The 20,800-nt window shown below is 40.3% G+C and overlaps 1 protein-coding gene across 1 annotated transcript; it reads left to right on the top strand.

Annotated features, from left to right (window-relative positions):
• Window positions 1-11,586: 11,586 nt before the first annotated feature.
• Window positions 11,587-18,038, top strand: cyp24a1 (cytochrome P450, family 24, subfamily A, polypeptide 1). Its single transcript, XM_070846746.1, has 12 exons — window positions 11,587-11,918; window positions 12,098-12,288; window positions 12,410-12,503; window positions 12,591-12,684; window positions 13,071-13,162; window positions 13,527-13,638; window positions 14,668-14,813; window positions 15,413-15,579; window positions 16,151-16,229; window positions 16,559-16,756; window positions 16,927-17,038; window positions 17,620-18,038. Exons 1-11 carry the CDS (start codon window positions 11,661-11,663, stop codon window positions 17,035-17,037), a joined length of 1,542 nt encoding a protein of 513 aa, XP_070702847.1. The 5' UTR covers window positions 11,587-11,660; the 3' UTR covers window position 17,038; window positions 17,620-18,038.
• The last annotated feature ends 2,762 nt before the right edge of the window (window positions 18,039-20,800 follow it).

The raw sequence follows: 20,800 nt of genomic DNA, 5'->3' as shown, positions 1-20,800 counted from the left end.
GTGCACAGTGGTGCAAACTTGATCAAAGGCATGAGACTGGCAGAGATGCCAGAACTCAGCTGCAGTGCACACACACATTGCAGCTTGTGGTAAACAAGGGCATAAGCAGTAAGAGAGGTTGGGGGGTTTTATCAGCAAGTTGAATACGTGTAACGCACTTCAACTACTCTGTGCTAGCAAAACAGCATCTGAGCCCAGCATGGGATCATTCAAGATGTTCTCACCTGCTGGAAGTAGCAGAAGTGTGCCCTGAACATGTATGCAGGAGAACCTGGGAGGTAGTTGTTGTTGTCTGACTGCACTACAGTGGGAAATTAACCCAATATCATCCCAAGCGTTGCAGAACTGAAGATTCTGGAAAGATTCTGCCAGACTGATGAGATTTCACCTGTTTGTTCAATGTTTGGTGCTGCCAGCTGCTGAATCCTTGATGCAAGGTCCGTGTCTTGGTAGCAGATGACACAGACAGTAACATTAGTGTAAAATAAGCATTCATTTAAAGGTGTAACGTGTAGGAATTAGCCACATACTCCAAAGAAATAGGGCACATCATTTCACCTCCTCCTCCTCCTTTAATAAACCTTGCAGTGTTCTAAATTTTTATAGATATTGCCTCATTTCATAAAAGGTTCAAGGTTCATTTATTTGTCACTTTACAACACAGGGTTGCACAATGAAATGAAAGGTGTGGTCCCTTCATAATACACACACATAAACCATCGTGTATACGGCCTTGCTGTGCAAGGGAATATAATCCATGTATCAATTATGTTTCCATACCTAACAAAACTTGCGAAGGGTGGCAAAAAGGTTTGGAAACCAGTGGGCAATGAATTTTTTGAACATATAAAATAATTTGGACTCTTCAATACTAATAGCATTTGTTAATTTACAATTTACACTCTGTTGGTTCGAGACGCAGGCTCCGTTACAGAGCACATAGTTTGTTCTGTCTTAAACGGTCATTGTTCTGCTGGGCGGCAATAAGGGCCAGCTCTTTAGTCACTAACCACCATGAAGCTCAAATGGGGCAATCTGAGACATGTTTGTCCACTGGACGCCAAATCTATCTCTGTTCTGCCTTGCACGGTCTCCTCTGAATGCCCACCAGCAGGCAGGCTGACAGGACATCGGTGCATGATGACATCCACCCAGAGCGTCTGTTTATAATGATAAGATAACAGTGGCCGGGCGATGGGTTGATGGGGCCGTGGGGGTACACTGTATCTAGGGGTCAAAACTTTAACAAATTTACTTCTGAGGCCCAGGTCAGTGGAGAGGTCAAAGTGTACCAGAGTGTGCCAACGATGTAATCAACGAGTTGATTTGGGGTTATGACAGAGATTGTGACATAACTACCGTGGAGTAATTCTGGTGTAATGTGCTTTTTTAAAATTACTTATATTCATTATTATTGTGTGTGGATCAAATCACCTTTTCTTTTTTGATAAGTTTAAATTAACTGAAATTAAGGTGCCATTCTTATCATCTCAGTCAGGGACTTGGGTCAAATTGTTGACAACACCAACAGAAAACATCACCAATACCTTAACATCACACATACTTTAAGTACTTCATTGTAACCAGTGACCTAATCAAATACTACTGAACTTGTTGCACTCTTCCACTAACTGGTCATTGAATTCCACAGACAATCATACCTGTTGACCTATTGGCTCCATATATGCAAGAAGTAGGGCAGCACATACAGTAAGTTAGTGTCTTTGGCTGCATATCAGATCCCATTGCCTGCTATCTTTGGACAGATATTCTTTGTTCTTTCAAGGTGCTTCTGCACTGTAACCAGCAGAACAAACACAAGGACGACCAGTCAGTGACGGTTCGAGCTTCTCTAAGAGTGTGCATGACCCAGTTACCCTGTGAACATGCAGCCCATTTACATACAGCAAACAATACGTGTTTTTGACAACTGGCCATATAGTTTTTTAGTGCAGCCAGAGTGAAGATTGACTGATTGATCTTGAGTGAAGCTCAAACAAGACTAAGAGTCTACAGCCATGCTAGCTGCTCTGCAACGCTGCGTTCAGGTACAGCAACAGCTTTGAGCTAAATGCTGATGTCAGCACGCTAATATACTCACAGTGACAATGCTATTGCCAGGTTCAGGCTACATGACATCGGCCCAATAATAACCCAACACGTCAGACGTAGGGTTTCCAGAGGAAAATATCTTGTGGGTTTCCATGAGTATATGAATACATTCATGTTCCCCAGGTGATGGATCTGAGTGAAATGTTTCACCAACAATAAGACAGATTGCTATGAAGTTTAGTACTGAGAATGAATCTCAATGACTCATTAACTTTGGTGAACTTCCACCACAAACTGGCAAATTTTTCATTTATATAATGAAATAACTCGACATCGACTGGGCCCTCCTCCATCCAGGGAATCCTGACCCAGATACTGAGCAGCTACAGCAGCCTCAGTGTATAGGAGGAGGTCAGCAAGTTCACATATATCTCCTTCTTTACCAGCTCCAGCACCAGCTCCAGCCCTTCCCCATCATCTCTATCAATAGGAATGACCCACTTTCTGGCCAGAGTCAATAATCTATTGGCTATTGTGAGACCCAACAAATAAATAAAACCCTTGTCTGACAGTGTCACAAATACTTATGTCATGACATTAACATTGGCTTGATGTCAAGAATTTGAATGCTCTATCAAGGCCACACAGAATGTGCAGCGAATCAGCACATATTGAAATTGAGAGTGATACATGAAGTTGTTTAACGGTGAGACTCTCTTGCCCGCTCTGGCGATAATATTGTGGAGCATCTCTGCGAATTCTGCGAAAGCAACACTGCTGCACGGTGAGTTGGTGTGATGTAGGGCAAGAGGAGGAGGATGGGGTGGAGAGGTGCTCCTTATATCACTTAACTCGTGCTCTGTTGTAAATATTTTCATTCTTAGTGTAAGAGTGGGCTTTGAAGGAAGGGGGCACCTCACATTCTGGGTCAGTGGCATTATATGACCGCTTAGACTGTATGAAGCATTTTCATCTCTACCATGGATCCTAACTAATCTCCTCCTCTCTGGCCTCTACATTATTTTTCCAGGAGCATGGGGGTCTCTCACTGTTCACTGTGTGCATGAGTGCATTTTTTATGAATGTGCATCTTTGTGTATGTGCATGCCGTGTTTCTCCTTCACACGTGCCTCCTTCACCCCTGCGTACGGAGTAGCTTCAAATCCAATCGTCGAACTCACTGACCTGTCAGTCAATTTGGACATGAGTGAGTTTGAGTCACTGGGTTTGCCTGTCCCGCGTGCTGATGACTCCACTGCTGCCTGAGAGGGTCAGCTGCCCCCTATCTCAGTTCATCACTTATCTCTCTGCCTGCTGACGTCCCGACCACAGAGCCCTCGCTAGTGTAAGAAACAGAGAAAATTGAGTCATGCAGTACTCAAAGTGATATCTAAAAGAAGGGATGATGAAGGGGAGAGCCGAGTGTTCAGTGTGTCAAGAATCAGGGTTTCAATCCGAGGCATTCAGTCAATTCTGGAGGCCCCAGTCTAACAAATCAGCTATCCAGCACTAGGAGCACCAGTAGTAATAGCACAGAAAAATCTGCTTAAGTTATATTTTATATAACTCGACAATGTTTTCAATTTTTTTCATTTATTTGTTTGGTTTACTTATTTATTCTTTTTTCTCTGAAGATGAGGGCATAAGGGATTTTTTGTTGTTGTTATTTCATATTTTATAAGGACCCAAGACAGAGCTGCTGACACTGTGTGCAGGTATTTAATTATGATGTGATGTTCCCTGAATGAGTACATTCAGTCACTTCTATGTGTCATGTTCCTTTACCCTCATCCAACTAATCAGCTGTTTTTTTTCATTATGTTTACTTCTGAATTACATCTATGTATCAATTTAATTTAATTAATCCTAATTAATTCTGTAATTTTCCCATAAATTGCCTGACAAAACATATTGGTTCATACGCAGCAAATGCAGCAGAGTTTATATTTCAGCTGATATCTAATGTGAACAAAAAGAAGTCCAGCAGATTAAGTACCTCTGATGAGCAAATAGCACAAGCACACATCCTCCATAACACATTTATTACGGTACAAATACACGCATAAGCGAGGTCAGAGAGGAGGGTATTGCGTAGTACTGTTTGCCTACAGAGAACATCACGAGAAAACATGTTTTCTCTATGACTTGCACCCTGCGTGGTGCCAGCTGTCAGTGACACTGCCAGTGTTACCTCGTGTTCGCTATGCCAGCACAGACAAGGACCCTGCGAGGTTGAAGTCCTGAGGTAAATTCTTGCTCAACAACCTGATACTCTGGTTTTTTGTACTTTAGGTAATAAAGGGAAAAACCGAAGGGACTTTTTTTTTTTTTTTTATCTCCACATGATGCTCATGTCTGATGCTCACTAATGTACTTTTAAAATATTATCACTATATAATTGGCTTTAAATAAATGCTAACTTTAGTAATATAAATTACTCAATTCCGTGAGGGCTGCAACAGTTATTTTTATTATCTGATGATTAATTTCATGTGAAATTTACTTTTTCCAGATCCCAAGTTGACGTCAACAAATTTCTACTTTTCTAGTTTTGTCCAAGCAACAGTCCCAAACCCGATTATACACATAACAAAGGAGAGCAGCTTTACATGTAAGAGGTCGGAGCCAGAAGGTGTTTGGCTTTGATGCTTATAAAATGAAACAATTAATCTTTCATTAAAAAAGATTAACTTTCTGTTAGTCGTCTAATTGTTTCAGCTCTGCCTTTAGCTTCTGAAGTAGAAGCATCAGTTTAATTGATGTGATAGTGAAATGAGTTGAAGCTGATCATTTTTAGTTATTTGAGTATGATTTACAGCCATTAAACTCTCGCATTACAGACCACGGCCAAATGTTCACAGTGCATAAGTGAAGAAATATTTAAAGGAGCACTTCACTGATTTTTCTTATTTTGGGAAATCCTACTCAGCTTGTGAACACAGTTGTATAATTTCTGAGAAAATAAGAGACTGTAGCGACGTCACTGAGGTTTGCTCAGCTGTTACAAATGGAGCGTGTTTGAAAGAGATGGACATTTACCAGAAAAGAAGCGTCTCATGACAGATTGCTTTTGAGCTGCACTAACAACAACAATAAATCCTCTAATTGACAAAATAATAGTTCATGTTGTCCGTGCCCTTTAGAATGACACTTAGAAGAGTTTTCTGATCTGACGCCCATGTTGGCAGAATGACATGACTTGTTTGTCCCATTCAAAACTGTCACAAATAAACGTGTTGTATGATGTGATAACTCTGTGGTTATGGTTTGCTTAGTTTTAGGGACAGAACATGGTTTGAGTTAAAATGTGCGCTTTGTTTATCATTATGGTTACGAGGAAACAAAAAGCTTTCTCGGGTGTTAAAGTGTGAGGTTTTGTTGATCCACCCATCGACCCAAAGCTCCACCCTATGAAACTGTGTCGCTCTGTATCCGCACCTTACTTCTTCTTCTGCTCCTGTCACTGTTCTCATGGCCGCCTGGGGGCTTTGTCACTTTTTTTTAAAACAATATCTTTATTGGGCTTTATATTATGAAATAATTAACAATATACTCAACATAAAACAAACAAAGAGCCACATAGTCCCCCCAAATAAATAAAAGAATGAAAGAATGAAAACATAAAATAAATAAATAAAAATAAATATAAACACACAGCATACAGCTCAGCAATTCAGCACCACTGTCAAAATTAATTGGCCTTGTAACATCTGAGAAACTCAGTTAAAGGTGACCATATTCTCTCAAAATCCCCTCCTCTTCCTCTGACAATATAAGTAAGTTGTTCCAGTACAACACAAGATGCCATCTCCCCCACCCACATATGTATTGAGGGTACGTCCATTTTCTTCCAGTATAAAGATATCAACCTCCTGGCCTGCAGGAGTCCAAAGTCAATGAGTGTTGACTGACTTGAAGTGAAAATACAGTTCTCTGGAAATATACCCAACACACACATCCTTGCGTGAAGAGGCACCCTCACACCAACAATCTTAGACAAAGTTTCTATGACTGATTTCCAGAACTTCTGTAATTTGTGACAGCTCCAAACACAGTGAAACAGAGTACCCTTCCCTTCTAGACATTTGCTGCAGATATCTGGGATGTTGGGCGACCAACGATTCAGTTTCGTCGGAGCGATGTAAGTTCTCATCAACCATTTATATTGGAGAGGTTTCATCCTTGTATTGATTGATTGAGTTTGGGCTTTTAAACATGCACTTTCCCAGTCTACTTCATGTATATCCTCTTGAAGATCGGATCTCCATGCATCCAGTCTGTCAGTGGTGGTTTCCTTATCATGTGCCAATAGAGCTGCATAAAATAAAGAAATTTGACCTTTCTCCTCTAAGTTTTGGAGTGTGAGACTCTCCAGATGTGATCAGATATAATGTGTTTGTATTTTGATATGATGAAATGTTTTACTTGTTTTACATGCCATATGTTTGACATAGTTGGTCAAATGTGAGAAGACTACCATCCTCATAGAGGTCTGCCACCTTCTGTACACCTTTATGTGCCCACATTTTGAAACCTCCATCTGCTCTTCCTGCCTTGAAGCCCACGTTGCCCCATATAGGGGAAAGACATGAGATAGGAGGAAGATCACCAACATGTTGATGTGCCCTATACCAAATATCTATGGTATTTTTAAGAAAAGAGTTGTTTGTTATTTTCTTTAAACGTTTGGGATTTGCAGAGTAAAAATACAATTTTAATGCAAGGTTTGGTACTGATGTTTGTTCAATATTTACCCAGGCTGGGGGTGTCTCAGTTGAAAAGTAAAACATGGCTGAGCGTAACTGCGCAGACCAGTAATACCATTTCAGGTTTGGAAGTTTTAGCCCTCCTCTTTCATATGGCAAGTACAGCAAGCGAAGTCTCAGCCTGGACTTTTTGTTATTCCAGATGAACGCATTAAAGATACTGTTTACTTCATCAAAGAATAGTTTTGGTGGCGGTAGAGGGAGTGACTGAAAGAGGTATAAGAACCTTGGAAACACGCTCATCTTAATCATGTTTATTCGGCCAATTATTGATATGGGCATTGTCATCCATCTATCCAGAGTTGCCTTCACTTCTCTGATCAAAGGGTCAAAGTTTCTTGCAACGGTGGTTTCAACGTCAGGGGTAATTTTAATTCCAAGATACACAAATCCCTCGTATACATTAATAAACGGGGTTTGTATGATTGGTTTTAGCCTTTCGTCCTCATTTAAAAATAGTATAGAAGATTTTGAGTCGTTTATAGTATATCCAGAGAACCGTCCAAATAATTCAATTTGTTGCATTAGGCTTGGTATGCTGGTAAGATAAGATAAGATAAGATAAGATATAAACTATCAAATCATCAGCATATAGAGCCACTCTGTGTTCTTGTTCTCCTAAACGGATACCAGACAAGTCTGTTTGTATTCGTATTGCCATAGCCAAGGGTTCTATAGCCAGTATGAATAGCATTGGTGATAGTGGGCATCCCTGGCGTGTGGAGCGTTCTAATGTCATTGGTTTTGAAACTATGTTGTTTGTTAAAATACTGGCCGTGGGTCCTGTATACAAAATCTGAATCCATTTAAGAAAGTTGCTTCCAAAACCGAATCTTGGCAGAACATTAAATAAATATGGCCATTCTATCCTATCGAAGGCCTGACGGGCATCCAGCGATAACAAAGCAGTATCCTTAGCATCAAATTTCTCATAAATTATATTGAAAACTCTTCTAATGTTGTGGAATCCTTGACATTTTGGTACAAAGCCATTTTGATCGTTATGAACCAATTGTGAGATGTAGGGGTCTAATCTTTTTGCTAAGGCTTTACAAAGTATGTCAGTATCAACCCCCATCAGACTTATTGGTCTAAATGAAGAACATTCTGCGGGCGGTTTACCAAGTTTTAAGATCAGTGTGATCATTGCCAATCTTAGAGTGGGTGGGAGACTTCAATTTTGATAAGCTTCTTCATACATTTTAAAGAGTGGGATTATTAATTTTTCTTGAAAAGGTTTATAGAATTCAATCGTAAATCCATCCGGCCCGGGGGCCTTACCACTGCTAATATTTTTGATGGCCTGTGATATTTCTTCAATAGTTAAATCTCTGTCTAATTCCTTTTTTGAATCTTCTGCTAGGGTCGGGAATTGAAGTTGGTCTAAGAATGTTTCCCGTTCCTCTGGAACTTGAGGGCATTCTGACTTATGTAGATTTTGATAAAACTCTCAAAAGCTGTCATTGATTTCAGATGGGTCTACTGTTAAGTTCCCTGAAGAGGTGATTATACTGTTAATCGCTCTGTCACTCTACATTTTCTTAATTCTCCATGCCAGGAGCTTGCCAGCTTTTTCTCCCTGATCATAGTAAGATTGCTTTAGCCACAACAGATTTCTCGCAGCTGCATCGGAGGATAATTTATTATACTCAGTTCTCAAACGTAACAGTTCACTTTGTTTTAACTGGTCATCGCCAGTGGTTAGGTCTAGTTCCAAAAGTTTGATCTGTTTATCCAGAGTTTCCATCTGTTTCTTTTGTTTTTTGGCCTTTGTACTTGTGAAACTGAGAATTTCACCTCTAATGTATGCTTTAAACCCTTCCCATCTCACCGAGGCAGTTTGATCTGTATTTAACTCAAAGTAGTTATCTAAATTAAACAAAGTCAGGATTCTGTAACCATCTTGCTTGAAATCGCCAGTTAATGGGATTATGGGTAAATTTCTCTATGTGGACACTTAATCAGATCGCTGCATGGTCGCTGATCACTATGCTATCATACTGGCATCTTTTGATCCTTGATAAAAGTCCTCTTGAGACCAAAAACTAATCTAAACGAGATCGTGATTTATGTATACCAGATTGACAGGAGAATTCTATTTTGCCTGGACTCTGCTCCCTCCACACTTCCACCAGGTTAATATCTGATATATATTGATTTATTACTTGTCTAGTTTGTGCTTTATAAATGTCTGAGCTTGTTGAACGATCTATAGTTGGATTTAGACTGCAATTAAAGTCTCCTCCAATTATGTAAGATCCTTGTAAAGTAGATATTGTAAGAAAGAGGTCTTCAAAAAATTTAGGGTTATTTTCATTTGGTCCATATATGCTCACTAGATTTACTGTAAATGAGAAAATATTGCCCTGAGCGATTACATACCTACCAGCAGGATCTTGGATTGTTTTAGTAATTTGAAACGGTATGTTTCTGTGGATCAGGATAAGTACCCCTCTGGCATAGTTATTATATGATGCATGTACAACTTGACCAGGCCATCCGTTCTTTACAAGTTTTACATCAGACATTGTCAAATGTGTTTCCTGAAGAAAACTTATTTTGGATTTAAGCAGTTCGATCCTGTTTATAACCTGCTTCAATTTAATCAATTTCCTGAGTCCCCTGACGTTCCAACTTGTAATTTTTATATCAGACATGTTCTGGATATTCACTTGTTCCATAAGTGGTAGTTTTGTTCTGTGATGTAAATGTGCTAAGACCCATTGCTGATGCTGCATTAACATAGAATACATAAAAATTCTTAAACAAACAAACAAAAATAAACCTGTGATTGGCCCATAAGGCTCAAGTCCCCACCCTTACTCAGAACAGTGAACAGGGGCTTATGGGGCTTTGTCACTTTAACTTTAACATATTGTTCGTGGGCACCAGCATAGCCTTGAAATAATAGTACAACATTTTGAGAAATATGCTCATTTCACATATCGGAGTTAGACAATCAGAAGATGGGTAACACTTTATAAAAATGGTACAAATCATATAATTGAATAAAGCTTAACTAATGCATGACTGATAATGTGATGATTTAACCAACCTCACTCTATCTTATTGAAAACATGTTTTACTTACGTTATTAGTGCCCCAAGGAAATAAAATATATAAAGAATACATTTTTTCATTGCTTTTTTCTTGGTGAGGAGGTTAAAGGGTTAATGCTTTTTGTAGGATATGTCATGAATACCTGTTGCTCACCATTAACAAATGTTCAAGTCACTATGACTTCATGTTATTAGTTCTCACTCAATAGATCATCAATTAAGAACGTTAATTCACCGTCACTTCGGACATTAATTGATATGCGACCGTGTTAGCTGGATTCCCCTCACATGTCAGTTACTGACACTGCGTTGGAGACTGTTCCTGCTCTGATTGGTTGTTTTTGTTCAGGCTCAGTGGATTTTTTTTTAGAAGCACGAGATCAGAGAAAGGCAGATTACCTGTCTCTACTACTACTACTACTACTGTCAGGACATAGCATCACTTAAGTAGGCCTGTATGATTTGAACCATTACTATAAAGTGAACACTCTCTCGTCGGTAGGCTGCACATGGAGCTATCGCCAGCAGCTGGTTAATATAGCTTAGCATAAATGTTGGAAACAGGACCTTGTCTGGTTTTATCCAAAGGTAACAAAATCTGCCCACCATCACCTCTGAAACTCCCTAATCAATACTTGTATGTATAATATAAACACACACAATATGCGCTGTTGATGAATATAAATATATGAATATAAATGTGTGGGCTTTATTACCTTTAAACAGATCCAGGTTAGCTGTTTCATCCTGTTTTCTAGACTGGCAGCTCCCATCACGAGAGAGACATTGATCTCCCCATCTAACTCTCGGCAAGAGAGCAAATATGTGTCTTTCCCAACTTTTTTTTTTTTTTTTCACTATTCCTTTAATGAAGAATGATGATGATGATGAGTGAAACTGTAATAATAACAATAAGTTGCCATGTGTCAAACAGCAGGCTCTGAATCTCAGGCAGAGCAAATGAACAAATGTGTGTGAGATGTGATTTTACCACAGGAGAACCAATAAACTCATGTAAGAAATCAATAATCTGACTAATAAAATGTATCACGTGATGGATTTCACAGCTTTTCTACTTTTCTATATTCATTTACACTTGGAAGGTTTTGTGCTGCTACTTCTGGAAAGCTGGAAGTTCAGCTGAATGATGCGTTTCTGGGAAGTGCCATCTTCACGAGGATCATTAATGTTTCTCAAACTCAAGCGAATTTATTCTGCATTTTTTGATGGTTTTTAATGGGCAAATTGTGTGCAATTACAATTACACTTGCACTAAAATGCCCTGTTACCCCCCCTTCCCCTCTCTACAAAGAACACACACTCCACAACACAAGCAAAGCAAACACACAACCTGCAATCTGTCAAATATTTGCCCACGGTGCAGAAGTGTGGCGGTAGTATTTGCTTTGCCAAAGTTTCGGTCCTTCCAATCGCGGGTCGTTCTGAAACACGGTTCAAGCGAACCGCGTCACCTCCGATGTGGCCTGTGTGTTTATTTATAAAGCGAGGGGGCGGGCAAGGGCACTTCCTCGGTCTTGCTGGGGTCATACGATCCTCCCAACGTGGATCCATAAATGAATGGTGGGCTCGACGGCCACACCATGCAGGACCAGTCCCTGATTGGTTCGGTGCACGGCAGGAATAAACACTCTCAGGGTATATATATTGGAGTGAAGGTGTGACACTTCCAAGAAACGAGAAACCCCCCAGATAATAAAGAAGAGCTCCTGTTAAACATCAGATCATTCCGCCTTTCTTTTGAAACGAATCTACAAATTCGAGGATGAGGGCGCAGATCCAAAAAGTTCCTCAGATTGTTGAGTTTCTGAAAAAGAAGTCTGTGGGGCTGCAGCACTTCAAACCGACATCCTCAGTGTGCGTCCTGGAGGAGAAGGATGCTGTGGAGGCTGCGTCGTGCCCTCACGCTGCGTACAGGGCGCACAGCCTGGACGCGATCCCCGGACCCACCAACTGGCCCCTGGTCGGCAGCCTGGTGGAGCTCCTCCGGAAGGGAGGTCTGACAAGACAGCACGAGGCCCTGGTACAGTAAAATAACTCACTTTTTCTCTATTTATCTCTTTTTATCTTTTAAAAAAAAAAATCATGTTTTTTTTTTTTTAACTCTAACTTTAACTTCAAACGAATAAAAAGCATACTTGATATATTTCAACTCAAATCAGATTTCTCCGGCTCATTGATGGCTCTTTAAATCTATTCCAGGTTGATTATCATAAGAAATTCGGCAAGATTTTCCGCCTGAAGCTGGGCTCCTTTGAGTCTGTGCACATAGGCGCACCTTGCTTGCTGGAGGCGCTCTACAGGAAGGAGGGGAGCTACCCTCAGAGGCTGGAGATCAAACCCTGGACAGCATACAGAGACCTGAGAGACGAGGCGTACGGGCTCCTCATCCTGTAAGCGGGGTCTCCGTCTCTCATGTATTCACACGGGAAAAGTTCATAACTCGTCAGCTCGAAGTGGCGCAAAAGTGCCTTGTGTGAAAGCGCGCTGAATCCAAACTGTTGCTTTTCGCAGGGAGGGGAAGGACTGGCAGAGGGTGAGGAGCGCCTTCCAGCAGAAACTCATGAAACCGACCGAGGTGGTGAAGCTCGATCGCAAAATAAATCAGGTGAGTTTTAAAAATTCAAGAGTCAGACCGATTTAAAGTTGGTTTATTGGTGATGGATGACTGACAGGCTTTTGTTTGGACATGCAGGTGTTGGTGGACTTCGTCGGCAGGATTGGAAAAATGAACGTGAATGGGAAAATTGAGGACTTGTACTTCGAACTGAATAAATGGTCCTTTGAGAGTAAGTTCAGCAGCTTTTTTCTTATTTAATCTGCTGATTATTGTCTCCAGCATTGTTTAGTCTGTAAAATCACCCAAAGAAGTGCAGATATTTGCGTTTGTTTAGCAGGAAAATCCTTACATGAGAAGCTGGATTGTGGAGATATCTGGCATTTTTGCTTGAAAAATGACTTAATTGAATTCCAAAATAATTGCTCTGTCGATTGACCAACTAATTAATTAAGTTGTATTTTCATGACCTCTAACTTCAGAAACACTGTAGATAATATAGAATGCAGAAATATTAAAGCAAAACATGCTTTAGTCAAATTCTATTCAACCTAAATGTGTCTCTGAACCTGTAAATACGTTTCAAAATCTCATTCTTTGCTCTTCCTTGTCATTCAGCCATTTGCCTGGTCCTCTATGACAAGAGATTTGGTCTGCTGCAGGAGAAAGTCAACGAGGAAGCCATGAACTTCATCACAGCTGTGAAGACAGTGAGTATATCCTGTTGTTGCTCCTCTCATAGCAGCGCTGTGGGACAGTCACGATGATCTGTGACTGACTGACTGAACCTGTAGAGACATAGCAGTTCATCAGGTTCATCAACTGAACTGCAGCCAGTGATGCAGCAGGTTACTGTATTTACTGGGGTGTACTGGGCCAGGCCAGTACATCCCACAGTCAGGAGATGATAAGTGAAAGCTCACAAAGGTCTCACAGGGCAGCGGGTGCAAGAAACAACACAAGACCCTGGAAAAGATTGCATCAAAGATTTTCACTGGGGGTGACGATGATTAGATTTGACATCTAATCCTTTCCCCCCTTGCTTTGTTCTGCCCCCGTTGCCTTTCACTGTAGATGATGAGCACATTTGGCATGATGATGGTCACACCGGTGGAGCTCCACAAGAGCCTCAACACCAAAACATGGCAGGACCACACCGCCGCATGGGACCGCATTTTCAGCACAGGTACAAGCACATTTTTGTTACACTACAAATACAACCACAGAGCCCCTCCACAGATTACTCTCATTTCACAAAAAGTCTGTCTCCACCTCTCTGTTATGTACAAACCAGCTGAGCTCAGTTCCAGTCAGACGACAGATAGAGGAGAACAGAGGGAGGGTGGGTTTGAACTGGGTGCCTCACTGTTTTTTGTGTACTTGGCACTCTGGGTAAATTATGGCCAGAGTTGTAGTAAACCGCATGACCTAAGGGGGAGAAATCTGCCAAATATTTGTAGTAGCAGGAGGTTTTGGGGGGAGGGGGGGCATAGAGGGAGGAAGAAGATCAATCTGTCACTCAAAGACACATAACTTCAAACTTCACACGAAAAAAAAAGTGCTTGCAGAGTGTGTGAGAGCGAGTGCAGTAGGTTTATCATTTTTTTAGAATATTTTTAGCAGCAGTCAGACATTAAGTTACTTCTTGTTTCTGTGTCATGTTAATGACCCTTAAGCCTTTATAAGATTTTGACTCACATAAACAGTCAGCGATTAAACAAAAATAGCCTCACACGATTCAGATCATATAGATGCACAAATTTAAAGGGAGAAATTCAATTTCACACATTATGTGCATGGTGTTACAACCCAAGGCATAAATCATACAGGGCATAGACAACCCTGAGAAAAGGACTTCAATGCTGGCATAACGTAATCCACCAGAAGAAATGCTCTTGAAAATGTCCTACAATCCAAGATGAAAGCTCCAGAGAGAGAAGAAGCAAATTTTCATATTGGAGAAGTAAATATTTAGCATTTTTACTGGATGACTCAAGTGACTCAAACAATTCATCGCTCATTAAAACTGCTGCATATGAATGTTTTGTTAGTCAACTAATCGATGAATCGATGTGTCAGCTCTAGTTGTCAGCCATAAAAGTCTAAACAGCTGAACAAACAATTTGGTGTATGTAAAAGTATCACAGAAAACTTAAAAAAAAAAAAACGTAGCATGAATATGTGATTAAATCTTCGCTGCTTTGTGTTTCCTCAGCCAAAGTCTACATAGACAAGAAGTTGAAGAGGAACGCCGACAGAGCTCCTGATGACTTAATCGGTGACATCTTACACCAGAGCTGCCTCTCCAAGAAGGAGCTGTACGCTGCCATCACTGAGCTACAGATCGGCGGAGTTGAGACAGTGAGCAGTATTTTGTACTACAAAGACGCACATTTACGGGGATTGTTTGACATTTCTATCTGTTTCCTGTATTTATGCTAAGCTAAGATAAGATACCGTACAGATACTGTATGAGAGTGATATGAATCATCTCATCTACAGCTCCCCAAGATAGCAAATAAACACATTGCAGTTATTCAGTATCCAACATTTGCTTTAACACTATTTCTATTTCTATTCTTATTCACACTTCATGCTCTTTAGATTCACACATAGCTGCAGCACATCTGCATGATGCTATGAACACAGGTTAACCTTTTAAATGTTTTACCTTTCGCCTATTTTCGTTCGAGTAGGGAAAGGGAAAAAAAAAACTGTGCAGCCTCTAAAACAAACAGGTGCTACAGTTACAGTGCTTCAAAGCGGAAAATTAATGTGGTGTGGATGTAACTGAGGAGCCTTTGAGGAACCCCAAACATTCCTCAGCACCTTTCAGGACCCCACTGAGGAATGCACTTAGAGTAGCTGCCCCACTAAGTGACATCTCCTCTCTGGCTTCTCTTTCCTCTTTTCCTCCCTCGCTCTCCCTCTCACTCTCTCGCTGTGTTTACGTTTCTCAGACCGCCAACAGTATGCTGTGGGCTATTTTCAACCTGTCACGTAACCCCGGCGCCCAGAGGAAGCTGCTGCACGAGATTAGAGAGGTGGTGGCTCCGGACCAAGACCCATGTGGAGAGCACATCAAGAGCATGCCCTACCTCAAGGCGTGCCTCAAGGAGTCTATGAGGTACAGCACGACAGGGTCAAACTGGAAAAATGAAAGAAAGCTCACACTATGAGAAATAATACGAAAAGTAATTACAAGACATAGCTATGTGGATACATGACCTACCGCCTTCCGATAAATTAGGTTTTTCTGAACAGTCCGCAGTTTCAAATCCGACTCACTGGCTGCATCATGATTTCACCCAGTACCACGGAGATTTAGAGGAAAAACTCACACACATGACTGGCTCAAAAACAAGCTTCATGAGATATGTAGCATGACCTTCAATAAGCAGTGGTCCCAGCTTAAAATCCACCGTGCGGTCACGTTCAAATCACTTCCCTGCCCTTATATGGCCCACTGTCTCCCTTCTTCTCATGCAGTCACAAGTTGTCGAACATGTTTTGTAAGGCTAATACCATAACCACATCACTCAGGGAATGTATATGACCTCTGACTGGAGATTATATCACACCTCAGCTGGCACTGTGAAAAACATCGGAGCATGTTAAACAGCTTAGACGAGTGTGTCATGCTATACTATAGCTTCACTGAGGTCATATTCCCATATGCTTTTTTCAAATTCTTACAGGTTATCGCCATCAGTTCCATTCACCAGCAGGACCCTGGACAAAGACACTGTGTTGGGAGATTACGCCATTCCCAAAGGAGTAAGTGGCTTAGTTCTCGTTACCCATACACTTTACATGAGCAGATTACATTCCTGTATTAATTTACATTTGACTTATGTCTGAATGAAGCGTGTAACAAAAACACCCTCACATAACACCCTCACAAAGTCTAAATGGAGCAGCTCTAATAGCACGTGCAATTTAGCAAATTGCATTGAGCGATCAGACTTTCAGTAACAAAGTCTTTATTGTACTTAATTCTTGTAATTTACTGTACTATATGTTTCACTTCTCTTTAGGAACTGGTGGGAAAATGCTGCCACTTGTGAGTTTTGAGTGCTTTAATTTATAATTTCATTCATTTACAGACAGTTTTGATGATAAACAGCCACGCTCTCGGCTCCAATGAGGAGTACTTTGACGATGGGAAGCAGTTCAAACCTGAGCGCTGGCTGCGGGAGAATCTCACCATCAACCCCTTCGCCCACGTCCCCTTCGGCATTGGAAAGAGGATGTGCATCGGCCGACGGCTGGCAGAGCTGCAGCTGCAGCTGGCCATGTGCTGGGTAAGATCAGATAAAGTTTAATTCAATTCATAGTTTCAATCAAACAGAACCAGCCAGATGGAAGCAGTGTGGGTAATGGGTAGTTCAGACTGGGATCTCATATCACTTTTCTGTCATATGACTCTCTTTAAGTTTTGGATCAACCCAAATTCTGCTTGTCTTTCTTCCAGTTGGTCAGAGACTATGAAATTGTGGCGACAGATAACGAGCCGCTTGATGTGATCCATTCAGGACTTTTGGTTCCCAACAGAGAACTGCCAGTCGCCTTCATCAAGAGATAAGGTCAGAAGATAACTTGAATCTCTCTATTTGTATTTCAATGTTTATATGCTCATTCTTTCTTGCCAAGACTGAAGTGAGAAGATTGGTACCACTTTCATATCTGAAGCTAAACCCAGCAGCCACTTAGCTTAGCTTAGCTTAGCATAGTATAAACCCAGCAAACAGCTGGCCTGGCTCTGTCTGGCTCGGTCCAGCCAGAAGGATTAGGGCTGCTGTTTTTTGGGGAGTTATGAGTTGGACTATTTCTCCAGAAGGTTACCAGTCATAGCCAAGAAAAAGTCTGTCATTGGATAGGACTCATTGGACAGGACCAGGCTAGCTGTTTCCCCTTATTTTCAGTCTTTGTGCTAAGCTAAACTAAGCTAGGTTAAGCTAAGCTAGCTGCTGCTGGCTGTAGCTTCATATTTACCATACACACATGAGAGTGGTATCAATCTCCTTTTCTAACTCAAACTATTGCTGCAAGTCTGACGTGTCTTTCTTGGGAAATTTGGTTTCAATTTAGCTCTCTTATTCACTGTAAGGGGACATCCAGACTGCGACACGCTGATTAATTATTTCTTCTTTTCCTCCACTCTCAGGCTCCATATTCAACTCTTCTGGACGTAGTGACAGCAAGACGATACCTCTGTTGCCATGGCCCTGATGGTCCAGTGACTCCCTGTATTGCTGCTCTGTAAATAGAAAAAAGGAAAAATAGTCTAAATGTAAATGTAAATAATACCATGAATACCTCAAACCTATTTAAAACTATTACTTATGACTGTTAATGACTGACCAAAATGCCAGTTATGTACAAATTGAATGTTGTACCAAGGCAGCTGTCCTAAAATCTTTATGTAATATCCTCACCTCAGACATGTGTATGTAAATGTCAGACTATTACTTTTTGCTTTTCCTTAACATTTATATATATATATATATTTAGGTCACATATATGTTTATTTTATATACATTGTGTATATAAAGTGCAATTATAGTATTGTAATATTGTACATTGTTTTATTTAGAGACATATTTTATTCACTGAAATAAATATATTATCAAAACATTATCCTTCCCCGTGGCTCAATGAACACACTCTATGGCTATGAAAGCCTAATAGCTTGCAAGTCTTAACATTAATAAACTATCAGACTGCTGCTAAAGAGGCAAAATGAGTTTGTTTCTCCAGTTTCATTTCCTAAAATTCACACAATCTTCCCACAGTCTTATTCAAGGTCACTGATTGTGTCGTGAGCAGTTCCCCCACCTCTAACACTGAAGAAATCTCTGAATTGTTTCATTAGAAAGGTGGAGAAGAGTAAGAGAATTATTAACTGCTCTTTGGCCACTGATATTTTTCCTTCTTATTTTAAACATGCAAAAGAAACTTTAAAGGTTAAAAAGGTTAAAGAAACCTAATTTTCTCTTTCAGCTCTATACTGTACTGTACTAAGGTGACAAATGACTTACTCCTTGCTGCAAATAAAGGTGAAAGCTCCATTCTGGTCCTGCTAAGCTTTACACCAATCCATCTTTCTCCCACACTGTGAAACTTGGCCTGGTCTAAAAGGGTCTGAGCCAACTTATTCTATCTGTCTACCTTTTCTGTTGCTGTTATAAATTCCCCATCTTTTGTTTACAAAAACAAAGAGTTCATATAACTCCTACTCTGGCCTCCTTACATTGGATTTCCCCTCATTTCTGACTTTAAGATTCTATTGCTGACCTTCAAGGCCTTACATCACCAGGCCCCTAATCATGATCTCATGAGCCTGGACACCTTCTCGGATCAGCTGTGGGTGGCTTTCTAGTCATTCCCAGAGCCAGACTAGAGAGCATAAGGGCTATCAGGCATTTGCCTTCCATGTCCAGGAGCGAATTCTATTTTGATTCATTTTATTTTTTATATGTTGTTATTTTTGTTTTGTTGTATTCTGTCTTTTTGTGAAGCACTTTGTAACATTGTTAAGAAAAGGTATATATATATATATATATATATATATATAAAACCATTATTACTGTTATTGCTGTCATTGTGTTTATTTCTCAAACTGGTGCATTTCTAAGACTTCGTATTAAAGGAAGGTGATCTGATTTTTTACAGCCTGACGAACTAAACAAGTATCAAAAAGCTTTGTTTTATTAGCTGAATGTAGGCATGTTTTTCTTGTTTTTGTTTTTTTCTTTTCTTTACTGTATTACCTCTGCTTTCTGTAGAGTTGGCCCAGTGCTGGATTTAAATCACTATAAACTAATTTGAGCTAATCTGTGCAGTTGTACATGAAATAAATCTAAATCCTTTTCAGATAAAGAAACACTTTTGATTGAATACTTTAAACAAAGCTAAATGGTCACATGTGTTTGGCACGATGTATTTTCTTTGTAGAACCAGAGTTCCCCACCTTGTTGACTTGTGACTCGTCTTAAACTGTCACCAGTCAACTGAGACCACCCTCCTTGGCGTCACAGAGGAACGCCACACTGCTAGAGCAGCCTCCCGCTCCTCCATCATCATCCTTCTGGACTTCTCCACATCTTTTTACACAGTGACCCACCAGATTCTCCTCTCCACTTTCCAAGGACCGGGTGTCTCAGGTTCCTGTTCACATCCTACCTGAAGGTCCATTTACAGGATAAATGTGTCTGAACCTTGTAGCCTCATGAGGTCCCTCAGGATTCTGTTCTGGGTCCTCTCCTCTTTTCTCTTTACACCAAGTCACTTGGCTTTGTTCTTCACTCACATGGCTTTTCCTACCACAGCTATGCAGATGACAACTCCTTCTTTTCTGGCTGACATCTGAAATACTGGAAACAGATTGATTCATTGGAGTGGTGTGGATCGTGGGTGTTAGTGGGTCATCCCCTAATCACAGAGTTGATGGTTCAATCCCCCATTTGTCCAGTCCACATGTCTAGACACTGAACCCCAAATTGCTGTGGCTGGTCAGGCCAGCATTTTGTGATTGATGTGTAAATGAGTGAACTAGAGTTAAATAGTAAAAGTCGTCATAGTTTCCCAGAGCAGATAATTATGACTCGTTTGTCCAAACAACAGTCCAAAACATATCAACTTTAGAATTACTCTTGACAAAGAAAAGCATCAAGCTTCAAGCTCTTATTTGAGAAGCTAAAACTAGGAAATATTTGGTATTTTTGCTTAAAATTACTTAAATACTTATAATTTATCATAATTGAACAACAAACTGTCTCAGAAAAATTCTCACAGTGCTGGTAAATTCTTTACAGACTCAAGTTACAAGCAAAAATAACTTGATAGGAAGCAGATTTTTGCAGTGATCTTCTGACCCCTCAGAGGCCCCCTTTGCCGGTCCTGATCTCCAGATTGGGAACCACTTGTGTAGGTGATAAATTCCATCTACAAAGTAAACAGGGTTACAGGGTTAAGTACTGTAATTATGTACAGTTATGAGGTATTTTCAGTTAACTTGAAACATTCAAATTTGCTACTTTTTTTACATCCAACATTCAAATAAAGAAATCTCGACTTTAAACCTTATATAATCTACTACCTTTGGTTCATAATCAGAAAGGGGCAGTATTTTAATACAGCGTTACTATACTGACCTAATCCTACAATCTCAAAATCATGTTACACAATATCATTGTCTACTGTTACTCTATGCTGAAGTTAACAGTGTTGCTTATGTTAAGAAAGTGAGTTATGAGGTTAAGAGCTTATATGTCATGTTACTATAATTGAAATGAAAAGTAGAAGAAGAAGTAAACTATGGCCACAACAATAAAATGCTGCTTACA

Source organism: Pempheris klunzingeri, chromosome 2 (genome assembly GCF_042242105.1).
Source record: "Pempheris klunzingeri isolate RE-2024b chromosome 2, fPemKlu1.hap1, whole genome shotgun sequence".
Taxonomy (NCBI): Eukaryota; Metazoa; Chordata; class Actinopteri; order Acropomatiformes; family Pempheridae; genus Pempheris; species Pempheris klunzingeri.
The sequence above is the reverse complement of the archived record's forward strand: the minus strand, read 5'-3'. Positions and strand labels throughout refer to the sequence as shown.

Bases quoted from the DNA above. Each gene is read 5' to 3' on its own strand.
- cyp24a1 (XM_070846746.1), top strand. From the start codon at position 11,661: ATGAGGGCGCAGATCCAAAAAGTTCCTCAGATTGTTGAGTTTCTGAAA. The intron at 11,919-12,097 runs GTACAGTAAAAT...AATCTATTCCAG, and splicing joins CAAGACAGCACGAGGCCCTG to GTTGATTATCATAAGAAATT. The intron at 12,685-13,070 runs GTAAGTTCAGCA...CTTGTCATTCAG, and splicing joins GAATAAATGGTCCTTTGAGA to CCATTTGCCTGGTCCTCTAT.